The 26,315-nt window shown below is 38.3% G+C and overlaps 1 protein-coding gene across 2 annotated transcripts in view; it reads left to right on the top strand.

The window, feature by feature from the left end:
• The first annotated feature begins 2,976 nt into the window (after positions 1-2,976).
• The window catches only part of EDIL3 (EGF like and discoidin domains 3), a 389,979-nt gene continuing 366,640 nt past the window's right edge, over positions 2,977-26,315 (top strand). For both annotated transcript variants that reach the window (XM_077866066.1, XM_077866069.1), the window contains exon 1: positions 2,977-3,271. In XM_077866066.1, the coding sequence (XP_077722192.1) occupies positions 3,205-3,271 (67 nt within the window). In that variant the 5' untranslated portion in view covers positions 2,977-3,204. The remainder of the gene's footprint in view (positions 3,272-26,315) is intronic.

Raw genomic sequence — 26,315 nt, forward strand, 5'->3', positions numbered from 1 at the left:
GCAGAATATTGGATTAAGCACTTCTGGAAAAGTTTCTTAACCGTAGGACATTTCAAAGTTTTTAATGTTAACATTTACCAAATCTTCAAGATGTTACTTTGATACCAAAATATTTCCCAAAAATACTTGACCACGGAACTTCTTTTTCCCCCAAAACTTATTAACATCTTGGGGAAAGTAAGCCTGCAGAAAATATTTTGGGAAGTGCTGTCTTCAAGTGATGTATAGATTCACTTTTGACACTTCAGGCACATATTTAGAGAAGCTGTAAACTGTATACATGATTAGTAAAGGTCCCTTTGTGCTTTATGTAGGTAAAAGAATCTAACAGAATTTTGTCCTTTTTTTTTTTTTTAATGTATTTCCCTTGGTCCTTTAACATTTCTTATATTCCACTTTTTTTTTTTTTTAAGATTTCATTTAGTATTCATGAGAGACAGAGAGAAAGAGAGAAGCAGAGACACAGGCAGAGGGAGAAATAGGCTCCACTCAGGGAGCCCAAGGTGGGACTTGATCCCAGGTTTCCGGGATCAGGCCCTGGGCTGAAGGCAGCGCTAAACCACTGGGCCACCCAGGCTGCCCTTATGTTCCACTTCTGAAGAGGGTATATATGAATTTAGTAAGAGTGAAGTAAGTCCTATAAATGTAAGTTAGGTGAAGTGCCTAGACTATTCACAATGAAAGGCTTATTGGTACATGTGGGGAAAAAGAAGGGATACCTGCATAGGACCTATGCATATGGATCTAAGACCATGTATTAAATTTAGGCTGGAAATGATACTTCTGGAAATAAAAGCATTAAGCTGGTAACACATTTTAAAGTCATCTACCTGATAACACAGCATGGCATTTACAGGGACAACTCCAGGTATTTGGTCATAGAATATGCATTTTAATTTAATTTTGTGCTTTCCTGGAGTTTATTTTTTTTAAGAGTTTAAACTAAAAGAAAGATAAAAATTTAGAAACATGCACTGTAGCCAAAAAATTAACTTCCTAACATGCTTATTAAGGTCATATGTTATTAGAAAAGTAAGAACAAACAGAATAAAATAGGAAAATAAAACTCTTGAGGCACGCTTTTTTCTTTAATCTCCCATCACAAAGACACTGGTTTCTGATTTTATATTTTTGAAATCTAGTACTATCCTTTAGAAATAAAACCTTAAAACGAATTTTAAATATTTCAAAATGTTAGAGGTACTTTATGATGGACATGCCACAGCATGACTGAAGGCTTACTTTCAAAATGAAGTAATAATGATGTGAGACAAAGTTGGAATTTGATTGTGTAAAACTTCTTTGCTATAGGTCAGGACAACGGTGTCCTAGTGTAACATCTAAGGCTTTAAGCATGAAAACAGTAAATAAATAATTCTCCCTCTCTCCCTTAGCAAAGCCATGTTTAAAAACAAAACAAAACAAAACAAACAAACAAACAAAAAAAACCAAGAAAACAGAAACTTGCCCTCCCATCAAAACAGATCTGAACAAAACTTGCTTTGACATAATTTTTGGTGTTGCTGCTGTTTTGTGTTTGTTTGCCCGTGGTCTAGTACCTTAACTTCTCCATAGCAACATGCAGTACTACTTTTCCATTAACCTTGCATCCTTGATCTCACTTCAGCTTCCAAAAGGACGGTAGAAATTGAAGTTTAAAGGACTCAAGGAGTCAAAGGAGATGAAGTTGCACAATTAATTGTCCTGTTACCCTTTCTGAGTAGGTTCTCCTTTCAAATGCTTGCTTTCAAGAATGCGTCCTACAATTTTTCTATTTCTGTGGTTCTCTCTCTACCACCTTCTCTAGAGGAGGAAAAAAAAAAAAAGGAGCGGTGTTTCATTTTGGTACCTGCAACTGCGGGAACCAAATCCATGTACACGAAGCCATCATTGTAACGTACACACAGAGGAGAAAGCACTATTTTAAGCTACAGTCTGTACTCTGCAACCTCTTTCACTGCCAGAAACTCCAGTGCATTTATATTGGTTTTGCTGGATAGCAGAGACGTAGGACCCACCGTGGTGAACTCCAAGCATCTGCCCTTGCCTTCCCTCTTCTCGAAGTCCCTCCACTGTCCCCAGGACTTCTCCTCCGAAACGCGTCCCCCTTAGCAAGGCACGTGTGTCCTGGTCGCTCGCCCCAGGCCTTCCCCTTTCTGCCCCTGGGAACCGAGAAGCTCGCAGCCGTCTCCCAGCCCCGGAGCTGAGCAGGCGCGAGGACAGAGCAGCAGGGCAGCCGGGTCTTAGCTGATTAGGGTCTGGCTGTTAGGGACTGGGTGGCATTTTTTTGGTTCATTATTATTATTATTATTATTATTATTATTATTAGTTTGGAGAATCAGGGCAATTCGCTTTGCAGGGTTTCCTTTCTCACGCAGCTCCGTGCCCCAAGATTCACTTTTCAAAAATCTCTCAACTTATTTTTTTTTTTTCCTGGCTCTTCTGACAACGGGACTTCGCGGGGGGGCCCGGGGGGGGGCATCTTTACCGCGGTGAATAGTAAAGTCGGAGCTGGAACCAAGACTCGCCGGCGCGGAGGGGCTTCCCTGGACCCTAGAGCCCCAGGCGCGCGCGGGGAAGGTACAGGCGCCCTGGGAACTTTAGAGGTGGTGGCAGGTGCCGGGGTGTGGCAGCAGTTGTCTCCCTTCCGTCTTCCAGCAGAAGGAGCCACGGGAGAGGGAGAGGGAGAGGGAGAGGAGAGGGAGGAGAGAGAGGGAGGCGAGGGAGGCGAGCGGACGGCCGGGGAGGGGGCCGGGGGGCGGGGGAGGCGGGAGCGCCCGGCAGCCCAGGCCCGCGCTCGCCGCCGCTGACAGCACGCGGGGCGCCCGGGCCGCTCGCTCCCCGGCTCCCGCCCCATTGTTCTCGGGGTCTCCGGGTCGGGAGCCCGCAGCCGCGGCGGCCGGAGCGCAGGGGCCGAGCGCGCATCCCCGCCGCCCCCGCCGCGGGAGCCCCGCCCGCCCGCCCGCCCGCCCCGCCCGCCTCGGCCGGGACCCACCCGCCGCGGAGGCCGAGCCCGCCCGCAGCTCCGCCGAGCTCGCCCGCCTCCCGGCGCCCGCGGCCGCCGCTCTCCTCTCCCGCCGCGTGTTGCAGGAGCGCCGCGGGCGCGCAGCGTCCCCCGGATTCCCGGCAGCGGCCGCCCGCCCCGCCGACACTGCCCTCCGCCGCGCCCCCCGGCCGGCCGGGCCGCGTCCCGGAGCCCGCACCATGAAGCGCTCGGCGGCCGCCTGGCTCCTGATCGGGCTCGGCCTGGGTGTCCCCCAGCTGTGCAGAGGTGAGCGGCGGGGCCGGGCGGGGGTGCGGGCCGGGCTGGGGTCCCCCGGGAGCCGCCGCGCCGGGGGGGCGGCGCGGAGGAGGCGGCGCCCCCGGGGCCGCGGGAAAGTGCTGCAAAGTCGGCGCGGAGCGCGTGGGGCGAGCGGGGACCGGGCGCGGGGCGCCGGGGAGGCGGCGGGGGGCCCGGGCGCTGCGGGCGGTGGTGCTCGCCGCGGCGGCGGGCGGGGCCCCGGCGGGGCCGAGCGGGGAGCGGGGAGCGGGGAGCGGGTGCCCCGGGCGGCGGGCGGGCGGTCCCCCCGGCTCCCCGCTGCCCGCCCGAGCAGGACGCACGCGCTGCGGCGATGGCACAGCCGCCCGGGACCCCGCCCGTCCTCTGCCCTCCCCGGGCTCCGAGCCGGGCTCGCCGCGCCCTCCGGGCACCTGCCTAAGTCTTGGCAACCGAGGACCTTGCGGTGCGAGCCACCCTCGCTCCCCCGCCCAAGAGCGGAAAAGTTGTAAGAGCTGGTCTGCTGGTGCTTCTCCGTGACTCGGGCGCAATCCACCAGCCTGCAAAAAAAATTAAAAAAAAAAAAAATGACAGGACTCCGGCGAGCCTCGCGCGGAGCGGGACGGACGAATCCGAGGTCCTTTGCGAGGGGCTGGCTCGGCGGCACGAGCCCTTGTCCCGCCCGCGTCGCCGCGCGCGGCCGGGGCTGGGGTCGGCCCGGGGAGGGGGCTGGAGGCGCGCCCCGGGGGCCCCGCGCCCCTGAGGCGCCCACGGAGGGGTCCGAGGGGGAGGCCGCCGCCCGCAGGCTGCTTGGAGCGGAGGCCGAGCGCTCTACTGGGCTGTGCGTGCTGCGCCTCCGAGACCGGAGAGTTGGGGTGGGAGCCTGGACTCGGATCCGTTTGAAATCCACGCTGCACGAGTGTCTGCCGCGCACCGTGCGCGCCCGCATCCGCGCTCCGGCCTGGGACAGCGGGGCGCTCGGGGGCCGCTCGGGGGCCGCCGTCCGCGGTGCCCCAGGCGCCCCGGCTGCGCTGCCGGCCGCGATGCTCGGCCCCCCCCAGCGTGGGCGCGTGTGTAGGTGGGCGCCCCTCCGGGTGCCAGGCGGGGGCAGCCCCTCCGCAGAGGCTAAGGGGGGCAGGGGCTTGCGGCGGCTCGGCCGGGTGCCCCCCCGCCCCCCGGTCCCCCTTTCTCTCCTCTCGGTCCGCATCCCTCCGGCACTCGCATCCCTTCGCAGGGTCGGCCCGGGGAGGGCTGCGGGCGCTGCCTCCCGCTCCGCCCGTCCGCGCCTCCGCGCCTCCCTCCCACCCGAACCCGGGAGCACACCTCCGCCGCTCGCACGCACCGACGCGGCGCCCCGCGGCCCCCTCTGTCCCCCGAGCCGAGCGGGGGCGGCGGGGTGAGGAGGAGCCGCTGCGTCCCGCGCGCGGGGCGGGCGGCGGGGCCTGGGGCGCGGCGGCCTCGGCTCGCACCTGCCGCGGGGCGCCGCCGGGCTCCCCACTCCCGCCCCTGCCTGCGCCGTAACCGGGCAGCGGTCTACTCCATATTCCCTCAGACGTTGCTCCTTTTTTTTTTTTTTCTTTTTCTTTTTTTTTTTTCCTTCCCCAAGCCGGCCTGCGGTTAGTGGGAAAAGGGGCTTTAGGAAAGAAATGGACCATTTTCCAGGAGCCCTTTTTTGTTCAACTTGCACCTTTCTAATGTCTTCTCCTCGGCCCCGCAGAAGGCAGGGTGCAGCTCGTGTGACAGCTCCGAACAATTAAACTTTGAGTAAACTTACCGAGGCCAGTGTTAGCACAGAGGATGTCCCTTGCATCCCTCCTCCCCAGACATCGGTTTATCTAAATGCAGCCCTTTTAGAAATTGGTGTTTCCCTGCGTGGGATGCAGTTTACGCGCGTTAATGAGGGGGGCTCGGTGATTTCTTTTATTAGTCGTTTTTATTTTAAAATTAAACCAATGGATCAGTCAGATTGAATATTTTATTAACTCTTAAATTATTCATCGCTGTGGGTTGCTCTGAAAAATCCAATAACATGCATACAGTTGCAGCAAGCACGTGACATCTTATGCAATCTGTCCCTGTGCCTGCAGTTGGTGCCTGAAGTCTTTAAGCAAATGGCACTGTCTAAAAATGTCTAGACATGTCCTAAATACTATGAATCATTGGCATTTGAATTTCCTTTTTTTAATCAATGGTGATTTTTAGTTATTCGACGTGAGGGTAAATTAGTACCTGAACAGTCTCAAGATAATAAAAGTATGCTTCTATGATTAGTGTAGCAATATTCATACTGAAATAACAGGTTTTTGTGCTTTTAAAGATTTATTACACATTAATATCTTCATTACTTAATTTACATGACCATGAATTCTGGACTTTAAAAATAAGTGCTGATTCAGGTGCCAGATGAAACGCCTAAAAGTTATTTTGGACTCTTGAGCTAAAATTAATAAAGTGAAGAGAAAGTATCCTGATCTGACAGTTGGACACTAATGCAAAATCTTGGCCATCCCATTCACTCAGTGGTGATACAGCACACGCTTTTTCCCCCCGCTGTGTTCCTGAAAAAGTTGTTTTGATTTTTCTTGAAATGTTTCCTTAGAATTGAAATGTATTTTGTTTTAAATATGCATATGGTTTGGGAAAGCATTTATAATAAAAATTAATGGTTAAAACATTGAAAAGCTATATTCTTCCTTCTATGATCTTGAAGTTAGAAAGATCTTCAAAAACCAGGCAGATATATTTCACTTCTATACTCTTCTCTAAATTAAAGCTGTCTTGTATTTTTCTCAAAAACCTTTAGATCAGTGTTCATATGAAACATGTATTCAGGATCTAGGATATTTTTAGTAAATATTTTAATAAAGTTTGCTTTTATTGCCAGATACATGTGATTTTTTTTTCCTTCTCACAAAATTATAGCAACGGAAAGGGATAAAATGTACAGTATTAATATGAAATAGCTTGGTTACTCAAGATCATTACAAAATATAAGTTTGACACTTCTTAGAGTCTAAATTAGTAGCCCATACTTTTAATTTTACTGATACTAAAATAGATATTTTAATTAGGTAACTTACTTTCAAGACTTTTAATTTTTTGAAGGGTTTTGCATAATGGGATGGACTGTATATTTCATCATTTGTGTACGATTTTAAAAAGCTGCTTGATATGAGAGTTAAAGCCTAAAAAAGTAATTCTGATATTTGTTGTTTCCTGAGTACACTTGTAGGTGCAATAGCTTTGAGTATGATATATGATGTAGTAGGTTCATCAGATTCTTGCCAAAACAACAACAAAAACCCCATAAAGTGGTGCAGGCTTCAAAACTCAGTTCAAGACAGAGTAAATCATAATGAGTAGGTACTGAGAAATAAATCACAAATTTTGTAAATATGTAATTAATGGCATGACTTATCATAGCTAATCAATTTACTTTTTACATAGTTGAGTTTATTTCCTAAATATCTGTAAATTGGTATTATTAAGGAAAAAATAGTAGAAAGCCCAGATGAAGCCATTCCTACTATTCACTTACTTTTTTAAAGATTTTATTTATTTATTCATGAGAGACACAGAGAGAGAGGCAGAGACACAGGCAGAGGGAGAAGCAGGCTCCCTGCGGGGAGCCTGATGTGGGACTGGATCCTGGGATCCCCAGGTCATGCCCTGAGCCAAAGGCAGATGCTCAACCACTGAGCCACCCAGGCGTCCCCTACTATTCTATTCAATTCTTATCTGTGTTTTAAGGAAGAAGCCTGGCATGTTTTTTGTTTGTTTATTCATAGCCCATATCATGATTATAATATCAAAAACAAACATGTATTTATATACAAAGAGTCGAGCGGTTGCCCATGTGAAGTAGAAAAAGTATTGACATTTTTTTCATGGTTATGTGATAATGCTAGAAATCAAGTACCATAAATACTTAAACTGAAAAAATGACCACTTAGTTGTCACTGAAAATACCTCTAAAAAGTCTTTGATTTGGGGAAGTTGTTGGAGGGAAAAGTAGACAAGGATCACCTGTGCCCTTGCCAGCAGGTGTCAGGATAATCAATGGAGATCTTTTAAAGGAAAGATGGAAAAAATAAAAGAAGTAAACCAGTAAAGGTGAGTCTTCAAACCCATGTAAACTGACTTTCTGCTCTGTGTGAAACTGATGTTATTAGTTAGTTTTCAGTGCTCCCCTGAGAAACAGAAGGAGGGTGAATTTTAAGAACCTACTGCTTTTACCACAGTTTTTAGACTTGGAAACAGTTACTCTAACTAACTGCCACAAACAAGCCCATGTCTTAGGTTGAACCATTATTTTTCAGAAGTCTCTTGAGTATCATCCAAAGAGATGCTATGAGGTACTTGTAGTGAAACAATTAATGCTGCAATGTTTGCATACATTTAAGCATACTCTCCATACCAGCTCTAAGTTTTATAAATGGAAAATTCTGTTATATTAATTTGCGTGGGTATATATTCAATTGTATATTTATACACATCTATAGTACTGGTAAGAGATGACTAGTTATCCTTTTCTCTCATGATGGTAAAGTATATGTTTCCTGGAGCTTGCAAGCTTGCAAGTATCTAAATAACATAAATCATGTGGTCAAAAGAGACTAAATGACATGATAAATAAAGTTTGTCATTACCCATTTTCTGCATTTATTAATTCTTATATATGTGCCTATTGTATATCAATAGCTTTTAGTGACCTGACATCATTTATTTATTTTTAATTGATCCTTAACTGATAACCATTCCTTGCAAATTAGTTCTAGCATCTGCTGATATAGCTCTTCAAACTGGATTACTGATTCATCAATACCCCATTTCTACAGGTTCAGTTTCTTATACAGTCGCTGACATAGAGCATTCATCTGGTGACATCCTTCCTGTGTCAGTCCTACTAATATAAAAGTTATTTTCATTTCTTTCCATCTTTATTTCTCCTCTTCCCCAACATTTCTCTGCTGGATGGCAACTAGGGCACCTAATCCATTATAAAATTCTGTCATTATTAAGAGATTGCAAATCTCCAAAACATCGTGGAATTTGCCATTTACTTTTGTGTGTGTGTGTGTGTGTGGGGGATCACAACATGATAATGTGAAGCCTCTATTACTAAATCCTGAGGTTTAAAACATAAATGGAGGGAATCCTCAGGTGGCTCAGTGGTTTAGGGCCACTTTCAGCCCAGGGCCTGATCCTGGGGTCCCAGGATCGAGTCCCGTGGTGGGCTCCCTGCATGGAGCCTGCTTCTCCCTCTACCTGTCTCCCTGCCTCTCTCTCTCTCTGTGTCTCTCATGAATAAATAAATAAAATCTTAAAAAAAAAACATAAATGGAAATAAGTTAGGATCTTAATTATGGAGCAACTTGAGATTTTATACCTTGATTCCGTAAGAGTGTCCTGCCTGAAACTATCAACTGGACAATAATTTATAGCCATCCTACTTACAGAGAAGTCTCTTATTTTGCTTGTAGCACATAGTTGAGAAACTAGGAGAAAACATCAAAAACTCCTGACCACCTAAGAGAGAGAATACATTCAATATTTAGATCATAGAGAAAAGTTCGTTTCTCTTGGTGCTTAAGTTTCTGGGCTTTCTGTAAACAGGATGCAAATAGTGAAAGGCATATGAGCTAATAGGTCAGTCTTTAATCAGAGCAAAAAACCATAGCAGCTATAAGACAGAAACGGGACTAAAAAAGCCTATGCAAAAGCAGTGGTACCATATAGTGTAAAAAACCAGGGACATTTATGGGGGGAGGGGCTAAGTATCAAAACCAAAAGGCATTAGTGTGTCAAAGAATATTATAATAATTGCTGCTATTATTGGCCTTGCATCCTAGACAAAGACTCACTGCAATATATTCGACATTTGGGGATAGAAAAGCAGTAAAATGCATGCATCGTTGAAGAGATTTTGTCAAAAATATTTAAGCTTGGAAAACCTGCTTAATGGTGGACGAGATGGATATTTGAAGAATTTCTTGTTTAATATTCTATTTTATCATCAATCCAGGGAATATGGTATTATACATTTTCTATTGATTCTTTTTCCCCTTAAATAATGAATGAAAGTATTAGGAAATCTAGGACTCAATTTTGTACAAAAGAAGTAGACCTCAGAATGCAGATAAGATGTCTTGCAATTATCTGGTTATATTTTAGAAGAAAATATGTTGTTATTTTGTTTTTTAAAATATGTATTATTATGGTGATAGTAACTGTGTGGGATTAGTTCAACAACAGATTTAATAGTGCATGAAGCAGAATGGAGGATTTAAGTACAAGAATTTAAGTGAAGGCTTTTGAATGTGATTGTTACTATGGAGAAAGAAGATTGAGTTTATATCTTAGCTTTACTTTTTTCTCTTTTCTTAAACAAGTCTGCATCAGACTGATTGATATCTTTTAAGAGTAATTTAAGGTAGCATAACGGTCCCTAAATGGGAAGGCTAGGGTTTTAATCTCATGCTAGATGACATTGTGTTGATTTGAAGCTAATCTATATCAATGTGGATAGGCCATCATGCATTCTTTAAGATTTTTGCTCGCTATTGGATAATATTTTTAATTTGAGGGATGCAGAATAATCCTCCTAAGGCTTTTCTTGCTGTACTGAGGTCAGGATGACCATTTACATTTTACTGATACCCAAGATTATATGAAGATAACCAGAGTAAGATGGGCTTATCATTCCAGAGCAGAAAAGAGTGGAAGAGTCAAATGGGAACACTAGAGAATATTTTTATTTGGAATAAATTGACAATTCCCTCCAGTTAATGTCTGCCACCTGTTGGCATCAGTCGTCCATCCACGCTCACATCTTTCATGCCTTTCTTTCTGCACGTATTCCTTTCCCTATACTAATTGAACTCTCCTTTTGTGTAGTTTATTCATCCTTTTTTCTTTCAATAGCTTAGTTTTGTAAACACTAACTTTCGAAATATTGGCTCTGGACAAGCAACAAGCAAAATACCATTCAGAATGTTTTAGAATTTATACCCCAGCTCTTGTTTTGCGTGTAGTGCTTCCATACAGACAACACTTATAAGGGAGCTAGGCAAAACAATCCAACTAAACAACAACAAAGCCCCAAATAGATGCTCAATATACATTCAGATGAATAGAGCTATTCCTGCCTGGCCTTATCAGTGTTCCTCAAGAAGTACTTACACATTTTCAACAGCAGTTTGTCTTTTACAGAAAAAAAAAAAAAAAAAAAAAGTCAAAAGTAGTTTCAGAAGCTTTAAAAGCTTTGTTTCTTACTTAAATGTTTTCCTTACAATCTGTGTGGTAGAATGAGCATACTTTGGGAATACTTGTCAATGCTCCTGCAAAAGCATTGTTAAAAATATAGTATTAATGTACAGGATGATGTAAAGTGCTTTCTAGGGTGGCTATCCATCTTCAATTAAAAGAAGAACTACCTCTAAGTGATAGATTTTTTTTTGTTGTTAAATACAAGGTTCTGACATTTCCAACTGACTCTAAGTTTGACCCAGAAACAGTAATTTTTCAGGCAATAGTTTTTTTCCTTCTTCTCTTTACTCGGGGACTGCCACCAGTCAGATTAAGCATTTTGTTAGACAAGTTAACATGGACATTCATTCTGATACCTCTCCTAAGTACAGATAACAAGTCTAGTATTTATTGAGTTCATGCTATGTGTTCCACTGTTCTAAATACCACTTCGATTTTTACAAGTCTTTGGGGGTGCAGATACCGTTATTGTTAACGTACAAAGGAGAAATCAGAAATACAGACGTTAAATCTTTTCCCCAGATCACATAGCTACCAAACAGCTTGTTAGAATTAGAATCCAGGTTAAATCTAGAGCCTGCTTTCTTAACTACTAAAGCATGCAGTTTCAATGAGTCACATGTCCTTTATATGGTGGAGATAGTTTGTGGAGATAGATTTTCTTATTTATAAAACACACACTTCGTATCTCTTACTATTTAACTGGAAGGTATTTGGAAAGGGTAAATTATATTTCTTCTTTTGGGACAAGATTTTTAAATTTTTCTAATACAAGTTGGTAAAATATGATACCTCTTTTCACATTCAGAAATACAGGTTGGAGAGTTAATGTGTCTTTTAGAATCCTATATCACCAAGAAGAACAGCAAAGGTAGGGAAAAGAAGTACAACACTTGGGAAATGATTCAAAACTCATTTTTTTCCCTACAATCTTGCCATTCAGTGTATTATGACATGAGATTTTACTCTTTTTTGGTTTTCTAGGATTCCATTGCTCATCTGCATGGTTTCGTTGTTACTCAATATGATATATAAGAGCATGCTTTCTCTGCAATTTTCAGGTACATAATGTAGGACAAAGTGGTTTTAAAGGTTAACAAGGTTTTTATTTCTGCTAGCTTAATGAAAGTATTTAATTTACCTCACATCCTGTCCTCATTTAATTTTATTTCTATGTAACCCCATTAAGAAACTTTAGCCAAACAAAAGCACTGAGTGGTCTCAAACCACATCAACTAGAAAATTTCCTGGTTTATTTTAACAATTATTTAACTAAAAGATGGTTTATTTTTTTAAACCAGTATTGGATTCACTTTCAACATTTTGCAAAATGTCGAAAATTACACCATCTGAGATCACCTTATTAATAACACTGTGTTTATGTATATACTTAATAGTGTAAATAGAGCTCCACAGTATTATATTTATTCCCCAAGAATAATAAATAAAGCAATAGGGTAAATTTCTTAGGTATTTCCCATCTCCATTCTATGGACCATAAACAAAGAAGACATTCTTAATTTCTTTTAGCAGATAAGGAACCTGAGGTTCAAAAAGTCACATGATCAATAATTCAAGCAATCAGTGAGTTTGAACTTGACTCTACACATTCTGATTCCAACATACTTTTTCCTCTTTTCTGCTATACCACTTTACTTGTGGTACATTTTTCTCAGTTCTTGGACTCACAAGATGAAAAGGAGGAGTTTGTGTACTATTGCTTTTTCAAAAACTATTCAAAACTGCCTCTCATTCTGACATAAACACTTTCTTGCCATCAGCCTACAACAGCTCCTTTCCTGTAGGGAGAACAGACTGTTAAATAACTAACCATCTTGACATCCTGAACTTTCTCAAAGAATCGGAACCCTTTTTCTTCTCTTCACGTTTGTCCGTTTGTCCCGTTAAAAATCTTTCATGCATGAATAAGCTAGTGACCCTTTCTACATTCTGGTAATGAACTTCCTGGAAGTTCCCAACACTAATGATTCCCATCTCCATTTTTAGGAACCTATTGGCAATGCTATCCAATAGACTTTCTCATCACATGATTGGCTCAGCTACCAGGACTTTTTTTTTTTTTTTTTTAGCTACCAGTACTTTAAATTTCTCAGACTTTCTCTTACCAGAATTATCATTTTTCTACCTCTCTCTGCCTTTCATTCCCACAAACTCACTCTTGTCACTGCTGCAATTTGTGGTCTTTCTTATCTCACTTCTTTCCCAACCTTCTTTCTCTGTCTGTGTTTTTCCATTTTCAGGGGTATTCAACTATTTTTAAATTTCTCAGCCCAGATGCTTTTACCATTTTTGCTTCATTAAGTCCCGAACTAGGTAGTTTTCAAAGTCTCATTCCCATCCCTGCAACTAAGAAAATTGGATTGCTGTCAGAAGTTAGCACAACCCATTGGAAATCCTAGTATAGCTGAAAGGTTGAGTTGAGGGTCGTAAATGGAATGAGCAAGAAATCTAGAAAGTGTTTTATGAGAAGTATTATGGGGCACTGCAGAAATTGTATGGAAATTATAGTTAATTGATAATTGTAAATTTTGGGGCAGAATCATATTGAACTATGAACTACTTCAACCATTCAGAACTATGTTTGAAGGAGGATAGAAGACAGGATCATTAGAAGAAAACAGTCAAGGAATGTAAAAATAATTTATGCGGGTACTGAAAAAAGTTTTTCAAGAAGAAATGTTGGAGAGAATGACAGTGAACCAGGAATAGAAATCTTCAAGGAATGAGGGGACATAGTGCAGAGATCAAGAGATAACTATAATATGAGGGTAGTATTGAGGAATAGAGATCTGTTATATGAATTTTTTTTAAAGTTTTATTTATTTATTCATGAGAGACACATACAGAGAGCCAGAGACATAGGCAGAGGGACAAACAGACTCCCTGCAGGGAGCCTGATGTGGTACTCAATCCTGGACCCTGGGGTCAGGCCCTGAGTGAAAGGCAGATGCTCAACCACTGAGCCACCCCAGGCGTCCCTGTTACAGGAAATGAAAACTAGCTGGGGCTTTTTGTTTTTATTTTTGATTTTTGAGGGGAAGGAGAAAAAATGTTCAGGAAATTGCTTTGAGGAATGGGAAAGACTAATGCCGTATCTCACAGCTATAAACTTTGGGAGAGAAAACAGTATCCAGTTAAGAGGACTGTGGGTAAACAGTGACTCAGAGAAGAACAGATTTCTTCTAGGCAGAAGACAGTCTAATGGCCTAGTCCCAAGCATCATACTCTTTGACAGTCCTTATCCTACAGCTTTTGACATGTTGAGATCATTCTAATAATTGATATATCTCACTAAGAGCACTGCCTTTAACCACATAAAATATGTTTTCATATGCAACAGCCCTTTTAAACCTCACAAGTGTCTAGGGGGTTATCGTTATCTTTATTGGCAGATGAGGATATAGATGAGAATAGGGTAAGTGGTGCGCGCTCAAACTAAGCCTTACAGATCCAAGTCTAGGACTCACTTCACTATAATACAATTACAGAGGAAGACCTAAATCCAAGGAAAGATCCCTTCTAAATTTAAAGCACATCTGGGGGATAGGAAGATTTTACAGTTTTGCCCTGACCTACTTCATCCTATCCGAATGGTCCTTGATGTATTTGAGGTCAGCATAGTTTAGGTTACTGGAAATTTCTCTGTCTGCTTGGTGGTCTTAATCCTTGCCCATATTGGATCATTTGTCCAAATGGTTCTAACTGGAAAACAACATTATTACTTGGGGAATATTTCTTTTGCCTTTTCAACATACTTAAAATTGTGCAACTTTGTACACAAAGAACTCTTTTTCCTCAAATTTACATGTTTCAAATATTTGTAAACCATAATGTTTCTTCTTTAGTTACTGACATGCTAAAGTTGTACACAGTTCTTCCTTTAATCTATCCTTGTAAGCCATTATTTTCATCATTTTAGTTTTTTCATTTGGAATCTGTTCAAGTAGCCTGCATATTTATTCAATAGGCTTGCCAAAAACTGAACAGAGAATTCCTGGGATGTGCCTTCCTAAAATAATGCCATATGCATTAGCCTGTCTTTTTTAGTTTTGCAAATACATTCTTAATTTTATTTTTTTATTACTTATTTTTGCAAATATATTCTAAATTTTGGTCTATTGTTTTGCTAGTTATTTTTCTGTATCAAACTACTTTTTTTCCAAATAAGCCATTTTTTTCATATTTTGTTATGCTTTTGCCCTCACTGGAATTTCACTTTTTTTTTTTTCATTTTTGTATGTAGTATAATGCTTGTTACTATCATATGGTATATTCTTTGCCCATAGAATCACAGAATAACCTAATTTCCTGCAAATTATATTATTATGCTATTTACTGCTATTTTTGTATCATGTGGATATTGCTAAATTATAGTGCAAGTTCCTATCCTTAGCTTTTTTTTTTTTTTTTTGTATTTATTTCCTTTTGGGTCTGTAAAATATTCATTATCTTTTCGAAACTACCATCTATCTGTATTTCTGTATTTTTTTTTCTATTTCTATATTCATTTCTAGCTATCTCTTTCTAAATGTTGCCATTTTCTGCTCCTGACTGGTTCCTCAGCCTAAACTGCACAATCTCATATAATCTCTCTGGTTGCTTTCTCCAAGTTACCCATGTTCCCTCTGACATATACACACAAAATAGTCCTATCATTATTCTCTATCACTATTTTAAAAAAATTTATGGCCCTTTAAAAAATCATAGCTATAAAATTACTTATTAGCTTATTTATTTCATTTCTTGTTTCCAATGTATTGTAAGCTCCATGTAGGCAGGAAAAACACTTTGTTCCGCAATGTGGATATCCAGCTCTAAACATGATGCCTCATGTATACTAGGCACTCAGTATTTTGGCACTCCATATTTGTTGGCTAAATTTACACATGTGTGGATGACTGAAAAACATGAATTAAAAAACTTCTGTTGATGTATAAATCTTTCTCTGGTTGAAAAAAAAATGTGTTCCTTTGATAGACCCATTAGCTCATTTAATAAATTCTTATCTGCTTGGAGCACTGATGCATTGACCTGTGATTTATGGCACAAGTGATACACTTTGAGAAAGCAATAAATACTTTAGTAGTGGCAAACTCTAAGAGCAGACTAAATAAATGACCTACTTGTTTCCATAGCTGTCTAATTTATAAACACTTTAAAAGCAAGATTTGGGTTTTACCTTAAATTATCAAATTGCAATAAAATAGTTGTAATTGTATATGGAAGATAAACAGCAAGCTTTAGTTTGTCATTTTATTATCTGGGGGTGACAAGAAAAGTCTGCAACAAAATCCAAACGCTTCTTGGTGGTTTTAATTGTCTGGTGGAGGAGCTGTAGGTAGCCCTTTGATCTGCTAATTGTCCCAGTGCCTGGGGGATCACTCCCATAAGCTCCACTAGTAATAACTTTCCTTCAACCATAACTTCTTTCCCTCCTCCCTCATGCAGTCACACCTGCTAAACCCAGATGTACTTGGCAGAGGGGAAAAGACAGCACCGGGGGAGCTGTGTCTACCCAGGAGCCAAGAGCCTCAGAAACAGCTCTATTTAGAGTTTTTTTGTGTGTGTAATGACAATCTTTATGTGACCACTGACTGCTGTTTAATCCCCTTTGGGCAACTATGCTTCTACCTTTCTTAAATGCCTCAGTTGTAAAACTATTTGTGTGCTTGTAACTCAGTAATTGTGTGTTTTCTCCTGCTAGTCTGAAAGCTCTGAAAGTGTGTCTTTCTGAAGAGGTTAGACGATGTCAAAAGAGTGTGTAGAGTAAAACTTATAAAATCTAATGCTTTGCTCATTTTTTATGTGATAAGAAAGAACATTTGGCTAAATTAATTCCTCTTCCCTAAAGTTTTAATTATTTTTGAGCCTATAAATATATAGCCATTGAACAAAAGCTATAATGGTGTCACTTGGTATCTATATTTAGAGACTTATTTTAATAAATAAATATCTCAATAGTTTTCTTTTTTTTAAAAGTAATAGTTTTCACGATAAAATTGATCGTGTCACAGAGTCTTATAATTTATATCCAACAACTTTTTATTGAGCCGATATTGATGCCAAGAACTGTTTTGGGCGATAGAATCACAAGAGTGAATGAAACAGATGGCAGTCCTTGCTCACATAAGGCTTAAATTCTAATGAGTCAAATGAAGGGGATCAAAGAATATACAAAAGAAATTGTCTAGCAGGTTAAAAGAAGTGGGTAGCGATTTCAGGAATGGATTTCACCTTTATGTAGGGTGCTCACGTCAAGCCTCACTTTCCAAAAACAGTAAGGAAGTAAGATATATTAATATACGCATGTTGTCTCAAGTTTCATTTATCTCTCTGTATTTATTATGTTTGTTATGTAACAGTTAAATTTATTTTGTAAAATGTATCCATATTTTCCTTCATCCTTCATAATTTCTGCTTTTGGCATCATATTTAAGTGCATACGAATTGCTCTTTGCTTTTTCTACCAAATGATTAGCTCTGTGTCCCAACACAACTTACAAAAACTGTTAGAAAATGAAGCACACATCATATACTAAATTATCTGATAATTTGTATCAGTTTAGAGACTAACTGGGCTGTTTCTCTATTAGTGGGCCAGTATTTTTATTATTAAATTATGAATTATTAATTTTAATTAGTAATCATTGTATATGATTAGAAATAAATCAAAATATTGTTTGCTAATATTTTACTTGGATTGTTGGCATCTGTTTTTATAAATGGTAATTTGAGCAATCTTTATCAACTTTGGTACTAGGGAAGTGCTATATTTGTAGAATTAATTGGAAAGTTTCTCTTCCCTGGAGTATTTTAAGAGTTTTAACTCACCTCCCAAGCAGTCTGATCTGTTTGTTGGGTACTTTTAAAATATTTTTTAGAGAGAGGGAGAGTGGGAAAGAGGGGGGTGGGGTGGAGGAGAGAGAGAGAGAGAGAATCTTAAGGAGGCTCCATGCTCAGCCAGAGCCCAGAGCTGGGCTCCATCTCACAACCCTGGAGGTCATGACTGGAGATGAAATCAGGAGTTGGACGCTTAACCAGCTGAGCCTCCCAGGTGCCGCTGTTTGTTGAGTACTTTTGTGAATACTATTTCTGGAGGCTTCCATAATGAATAGAGCACTTACTTGTTATCCCTTTTCCACTTTTGATAATTTATCATTTCTGATACAATAGTACAATTTAAGAATATTTTCTAATTAGTTAGCATATATTGTATGTATCATTAAAATGTTTGTTATTTATGCAAAATAAAACATAGTAATGTGTGTGTAACCTAAAACAAGATAAAGCTTCCAGGCTCAGGAGCAGAGTTTTCAATTTCAACAGTTGACTGTCCTTGGTTTTCAAAAAAATAATAAATAAAATGGGGATGATAATAATAGAGCCTGACTGCTAAAGGTAATGTGAGGAACTAATACAGGTTAAGAGCTTAGAACAATGTCTTTGGCCTGTGATGGAGATGACCATGACAGTGATGGTGATGTATCTCCAGTTTTTAATCACAGTGCTTGGCACAAATTATGATAAAAAGTAATTGATAAATGAATTGAGTGCTAGTCATTTTTTCATCCAGTTATTATTTTACTTTTTACTTTTATCAAGAACAGTCTTTTAGCTGATACATAATTTGCAGGTATACTGATATAATGTGATAAGAGAATAGAATCAGTTAGAATGGAAGTTGGATCCTGGTTAAACCATTTATTCATTTTGAAGCCATTTACGATTTATATACCTAACCTCTTTCCTCATCTGTAGTGTATAGATAAAGCAGAAGCAATCTAATAGGGTCATTGTAATGATTAAGAGTTATAACCCATATAATATGCTTATAGATCCTGGCAGACTATAAACTCTCAATAAATTTTAAGTATTTTTCATTTTCTTAGTTGTGGTTGTTGCTACTACTGTAAAGGGACAATTACCCTGGGATACCCTTAATACTAAATATTAAATATTTTTCATTAGTTGTGATAGTTGCTATCACTGTAAAGGGGACAATTACCCTGGGATACCCTTAATACTAAATATTGCGTATTTTTCATTTTCTTAGTTGTGGTAGTTGCTATTACTGTAAAGGAGACCATTACCCTGGGATACCCTGGAATGGCCTAAGGGAACCTGGATCAAATTGACAAACTGGCCAATCAACAAACAGAGCTTGGCAATTTTTCAATTTGTGTTAAATACATTTTGGTTATGTTTCTGGTTTTAAATCATTAATTTTGGGAGCATTTTCTTAGTCTGTTATGGCTACTCTAACAAAAATACTATAGACTGGGTAGATTATAAAAAACAAATTAGTTTTGCACAGTACTGGAGGTTAGGAAGTCCAAAAGCAGTGTGTTAGCAGATTCCGTGTCTGATGAGAGCCTGCCTCCTGGGTCAGAGGCAGCCATCATTTCACCACTGTGTCCTCACATGCTCCAGCACTTACCTTATTACTGAGGCCTCGACCCTTACGACCTAATCACCTCCAAAGGGCCCACCTCCAAATACCATCTCATTGGGGATTAGGTTTCAATATATGGATTTGGGGGGACATAAATAGTCTATAGTATTGTTTGTAATAGAATATCCTTTAGTGTCACCTAACCCACCAGGAGGTCTTTGCTTCCTTTATATTCTTCCCACCTAGTGGCACTTACTTTCTACTCTGAATATAGACTGTAAGTTGTGTCCTGATTTATAACCTATAATAGAAACTTCTAAAATATTTTAGGTTATTTTTATTTCACATTTTGCTTTAGAGGTCTCAATTGTAAATATGGTATATAAGGCAGTTGACAGCATGAAAGCTTTTTGTAATCTACTTATTCATGACTCGTGGTCTCTGTGGTCAGTACTTGGTATTCAGAAAACTCTTCACTATGTCTTACCTTTCAGCAGTTCAAGTTTATTTTAATATTTTATGTCAAAAATGGATAAAAATTAAGTTTATGTTGACCTAAAGGTTTTAAAATAAAAGAATTCTATTTGCATTTTAAAGAATTGACTTTTACAGTGCCCCCACTTCAGGGGAAAAGACAACTTTCATGTAAGACATTTAGGTTAAATATAAGATATAGATATACAAACATATTTTAAGGATTAGTATAGAACGCTGTGCTTTCTACAGAATTAATCAGGTAGTTCACATGAATTAAGAAATAGACATTAGTAATTCAGGATAGAAGACTGCTAGGTCAATTTGTACCTACTTCTAAAGTAACGACGTTTATGACTAAAAACAACCGATTGCCAAAGCAAGGAGGATGCCACATGGTTAAAACTATTGAAATTTATTGAGCGAATACATACGGATTTTTCCAAATCAAGTCATAATTTAAAGCATTCTTTTGAGTATTATGTGAGTGTCTTCATAAAGAAACAATTACAATTTGAAGATTCAGGATTATCTCTCTATTTTAAGGCTAAGTGATTGATTAGCAATCTTAATTGCATTTACGAAGTCCCTTTTGCCATATAATTTAGCATATTTAATGGGCAAAACCCCAAAGGGTGAAGGTCATTGAACTAGAATCTTCCTATTGTTTACATACATAATCTTATGTAGGTATAGGTTTGTATAACTCCTCATTTGTAAAGCAGTGTGGACTAGTTTAGGTATCAAACGACTTAATCCTGGCTGTACCAAGTACTTGCCTGTGACTCTCAGCAAACTCGAATCTCTCAGCAAGCCCTAATTTCCTTATGATCGAAATTAAAATGAAGCAATATACAGGGAATGATTTTGGAACCAGAAAATTCTCATATAAATCACCTATTTTGCTGGTAGTCAAATTCTTGCTTTGTTTTCTCTACTTTTATAGAATCAACTAGTATTGATATTCCCCTCATTTGTTTTTGTGTGTTTTACTGAACATATACAGATGTTATGAAAACTTTTGATTACACCTGTTTGGAAAAGGAACATAAGCATACTAGGAAGTGATGACACATCTGATATGTAGGTTGTTCCTGTACTGTGATAACTTAATCAGTGGTGATGAGATGCTGGACCGCTCTTATATGTTAACATGGGCATATTCATATCTGATATCTTCACATGTCTGTGATTTTATTTAATTAAATTAATTTATTTATTTTTTGGCTGTGATTTTATCTGCTCTTTTCAACCCTAAGTTGAGACCTAGAGTGGCTAGCTTAGAAAATTCTTATTTGTTCATGAGAATGTAGAGACTTAAGAAATCATTCTCTCACTCTGCTGAGAAAATTACCACCTCTACAAGAATCAGTCATCTTCTCTCCTTCTATGTTCCTACAACCCAAATTTTATCTTCTTCTGGGCCCAATGCCAGTCCACAAAAATGAAATTAATACAAATTTCCTTAAATAGAGTAGCAGTGATAGTATTTAAAATATTTTAGATAGTATTATAGAATTGATGTTAGAGAAACATACTCTATTTTGTTTCTAAAAAAGCTCAACTTCAAAATTATATATGAATCATAACTTTTGTTTTTTTATTTTTTATTTTTTTCATAACTTATTTTTGAATAAGTAGTTCCTTGATAATACCCCTTAGTGGAAGAATGAGTTTGGATTCTAACACCAAAAAGCAATTTTGTTATTGGGATTTATCCCTCCTCCCCATAACTATAAATACATATATATAATATGTAAGTTTATAATACTTTAATACTTTATTATGTATATAATATAATATATAATAATATAATACTTTATTGTAAAGGACAGTATTTAAATAAGTTAAAAGAATGAATATCTAAATTAAATGATATCTTTAGTTAGTGATAAAATTCATATGGTAATTGCTTTCAAAATAGAATGTATTTGAAAGTCAAATTTAAAAATAAGAAAAAAATATAGGCAGAATTATTGATAAAAATAATTTCTGTATATTCTTAGAAAGGTGGCATAAATTTGAAGTAGCATTTCTTTATTACTTCCAAAGAGGTTATTTATTTTGCTTTGTATTCCTCATAATTTAAAAGTACCTTAAAATATTTAAAATGTTATTACTGATAACAACTGCATAGTAAACCAATCTAGGGTTGGAAATTGCAGGGTGCTGATTTAACTTTAATTGGGAATACGTTATAAATTAAGTCAATTGACTTTGGGATAAGAGTCATGAAGAACTCCTCCAGGATTAATTGTTTGTGAAGGCAATTACTATGAGCTAAGCCTAGAATCTAAGCCCAAGCAATTGGAGCATACAAACTTTAACTGTGAATTCTTGGGCTCATTTACGTTGGTATGTCCAATGTAATGGTAAGCATTTTCATATGTAACTGCATTATAGAAAAAATATTTAGGTCATTTGGCAATATGAGGAATGTAAACCATCACTGCATAACATTTAATTGGACAAAATTAGGCAATGTAGACTGCACCAATCGTTTTTGTTTTTTGTTTTTATTTTTTGATTCAAGAAATGATAGGAATATGCTGAGTATGAGGAAGATAAAATTAAACAATTTAGAGCTTTTTCAGATGATTCAGTAGTTCCTTGACTCCTGCCAAAGGAAATTAAAGCAAAATGAATTGACGGATACTTTGGCTGCACTCCAGGAACCTAAATACTGTTATTTCTTTTGTTAGGGTAATAACAAAGTGTATAGTAAAGTAAAAAGGTATCGTTATGTGCTTTTAAAGCTGACAATCCAAAAATTGGAAGTGGAAACCACTTCAGGAGACCTATTAATACATATTTATAATTAAAACTAGGTTCCTTTGGCATCACTGCTCATTTGGGAAGTTGGTTTATATGTGTTCTGCATGAAGTTCATTTGTTAAGTATCTTCATAAGGTTGTCTTTATCGGATACTGTTACTCAGATTGCAGCTGCAAGACAGTATACAGACAATACTTGTGTAACCAGAGTATGACTTTCTTTTTTTTTTTTAATACTAATATTTTATTTTATTTATTTATAAGAGAGAGAGACAGAGACAGAGAGAGAGGCAGAGACACAGGCAGAGGGAGAAGCAGGCTCCATGCAGGGAGCCTGATGTGGGACTCAATCCCAGGACTCCAGGATTATGCCCTGGGCCGAAGGCGGGTGCTAAACTGCTGGGCCACCTGGAGATCTCCTATGACTTTCAGTTTAGGTTATTATATGTGGAAATGGTCAATGTTGCTACTTTTGGGTTATGAAAATAGTTGATATATCTGCAGTGATAAAACAGTACTATAAATTTTTAGAGGCATTATTGAGAAGTAAACAAATGACACAATCTTAAGTGTTTATGTAGTTCAAAATTGTGTGGACCCATCTAATTATTATCTAAAATAGGATATAGAACAGTTCCACAATCCTAGAATATTCTTCTATGTTGTTTCCAGTTGAATTTCATCCTTATCCCTCTTCTCTCCAAAATCTGTGTTTTTTATTTCTATCATTGCAGATTAATTTTGTCTATCATTGCAGAATAATTTTGTCTATTTTTGGACTTTATACCATTGTTATGATACAGTGTGTATGTGTGTATTTTAGTCTGGCATCATTCATTTATCATAATGAATTTGGTATTTATCCTTGACATACCATGAATGCGTTTCTTTTTATTCCTGAATAGTATTTCATGTAAATATAGCACAATTGGTTATCTGTTCTGTAGTTGGTGGAAAATTGGGTTGTTTCCAGTTTTTAGCTTTTATAATGAATAAAGATAATCTGAAAAAAATCTTAAAAGATCTTTTATTTTTGAATTGGCATAATTTTATTTCTCTTGGGTAAAATTCTAGGAACAGAATTGCTGAGTCATAGGTAGATACATATTAACTTGAAAACTACTCAGCAGATCTCCAAAGTGATTGTATAGTTTTGTTCTCCCAGCAGCTATGTATGAAAGGTCTAGTTCCATATCCTTACCCCAAATCTGTCACTATTAGTCTTTTGATTGTAGCTATTCTAGTTGACACAAAATAGTATTTCACTGGGTTTTTAACTTGTGTTTTCTAACGACTAAGGATATTGAGGGCACTATTGTGGAGTTTATTGACCATAATCTCTTTTGTGAAGTGTCTAATCCTTCACAAGTATTTCTTTTTTGTTGTTGTTTGGGTGTTGTAAGGTTGATTAATAGGGGTTCTGTATATATTCTGGATATGTGTGTTTTGCCATATGTATATTGCAAATGTATTTCCTAATCCGTGACTTGATAAATGATGTCTTTTAGGTAGTACTTTCTAATTTTAATGACATGAATTTTAGTGATAGCTTAATTTAGAGTGCTTTTGATGTCCTAAAATATTTCTACCTAGCCCGATGTCACAAATATATTATCTTAGTTTTTCCTCTAGAAATTTTACATTTCTAGTTTTTACATTTGAGTTTATTATCCTTCTTAAATTAATTTTTGCATGTATCATTAGGTACAGATTGAGGCTTTTTTTCCCCATGGATAATTCAGTTATTCCATTTGTTGGGAAGACTGCTTTCTCCATTGTAATGTCTTGGTATATCTTGATCGCATTGATTTTATCTACTCTGTCTTTAATCTGTTTCTCTGTCTACACCAACACCAGGGTGTCTTGATTAATATCACTTTATAGTAAAGCTTGAATTTTAGGTAATATAGTTCTAAATGTATTCTACTGGTATTTTATATTTTTATATAAATTTTGCAATTAACTTGTCAATTACTTCAGAAAAACGTATAGATAAAACTTTGATTAAAATTGCATTAAATTTATAGATCATCTTGAATGAACTATATTATACATGTATTAAGAATGGCTGTATTAAGAACACTGTATCTTCTGATTAAGATCTTATATCCATTTATGTATCTCTATAGATCCATATTTAACAATAAATACCAGTTACTTTTTTAGAGGTTTTTATAAAATATAAAGCATTTTTACATTGATTATTTCATTACTCATACTTTACCTTGTTTTAAAACAGGAAATAAGTATAAGGAGTGGAGATCATTCAGCACCTTAGCATGCTTCATAGTGCTTACAAAAGGACTTTGCACATAGGATATACTTGATAGACAAATTCCCAGAAAATGTCTTATTAATATTTTTATACTATGACAGGGAGTACTGTTAGAAAAAAAATCAAATTTCAAATACTGTTTTTAAAACTAAAATAAGTAATTTTGCAGGGTTTCAAAAAATATGAGATTCATAGCATCAGATCTATTAAAAGCTTAAATAATGAGACCTTGAATATATTAGGAAGTAGTTAATGGAATCAGTGTTCAGAATACCTATAAGTCACTTTACTCCCCTGAAAATAGAGTGCACTTTAGCTACCTTGGATAGGTAAGTGCCTCTTCTATTTATAAAGATATTGGTAGTTATAGTTATTCCTAGCTTTTTACAGAATAGTCAGGTTCACAAGGCAGAAAAACATTGTACAGAGGCTTCATCCTGCTTTAGAAACTTAAAGAGTGTGTATGTGTGTGTGTGTGTGTGTGTGAAGTGATGACCTTATCCCAGATGGTGTTATCACCAGAAAACTTTTGCTTTGACTGAAGTTCATCTTGGTTCACACCTGAACCAAATCCAAACTAATGAGATTTTCTTTTAAACAGGTTAAGCAAAACCATCAATTGTCTATCTTTTGTACTTGTTTTATGGAATTGATTCAGGAAGGTGAACCAAAGCTATACTGAGATGTGAGATATATGCTTTTGAGCTACTCATTGCCGGCACCTTTCCAGAATATTAGCAGATACTTACTATGTTAATGTGGTGCCTGGAACATGTTAGGAAAAAAAAATATTCCTAGAAGAATCTTGCTTATAAGCCACACCCCAAGTAATTTTTCTTTTGCTATTCTGTACAATGATTAAGTATTAGATTGAGTTATTGGAAAAGAAATCACATTCTATATTTACTGTATCTTCCCATGATTTAGATATGCCACGTGATTATAATACAATGCAATAAATATGTTATGTCCTAAAGGACCACTTTTTGCCATGCCAATCTGTAATTAGATTTCTTAGATCTGTACCAAGCTCTGCCTTGAAATTTATGTAGATCTCTTTTCCTGCCAGTGTTTACTAAGGTTCTTATTTAGATAATTACCATTCTGGAGGTTATAACCTATGCGAGTGATGGCATTACTTATTCCTTTCTTACTAATCTAATAGGAAATGACTGATAAAGGGCATTCAATTAATCTACTTACTTTATATTGAGATGTTTCTAGGGCAGTGAATTTATTCCCAGGCTTCAAACACCTTGGCCTTTAATTTGTCAAACTTCAGTCTTTAAGTAAATTAGCTGGGTTCTGACTGAATTAATTGAATTCAGGGAAGGTTGTACAAACAGTTGTTCCTATATTTTCTCACATATTTCTGTAAGGTCCCAACTGTTGGAAAGCAATTAGATTTTGCATTATACCGTTAACCCTACAACACCTGTTCTTTGACCTCATAAAATCTCTTCTTTTTCCCTCTACTCACCCTCCTCTTCCCTTCTTTTATTTTTCTATTCATCTTGTTTCATTTTTCCCCTTACACGAATTACTCTCTTATGAATCTTCAACTCCCCTGATCTATTGGCCTTGAGTTGCTCCCACTTACTAGTCATTCAGGGTTAGATGGCAGTAATAGTTTAGTCTTTCAGTTCTAGAAGCATGAGCTGATCAGGGCACTGAGAATAGTTTCATCTCAGTGTGAACTCTCAGGGATGTATAATTTAGAAGTATGCTTTATCAGGATATTAATTTTAGATTCCATAATTGTAATTATAATCACTGAAGATACAAAAAGACACATGAAACTTTTATTCACTCTTTGTTGCTCATGGAATTAAAAGAGAGAAGTTAATTGAACAA

This window comes from Canis aureus, chromosome 2, assembly GCF_053574225.1.
Source record: "Canis aureus isolate CA01 chromosome 2, VMU_Caureus_v.1.0, whole genome shotgun sequence".
Classification (NCBI taxonomy): Eukaryota; Metazoa; Chordata; class Mammalia; order Carnivora; family Canidae; genus Canis; species Canis aureus.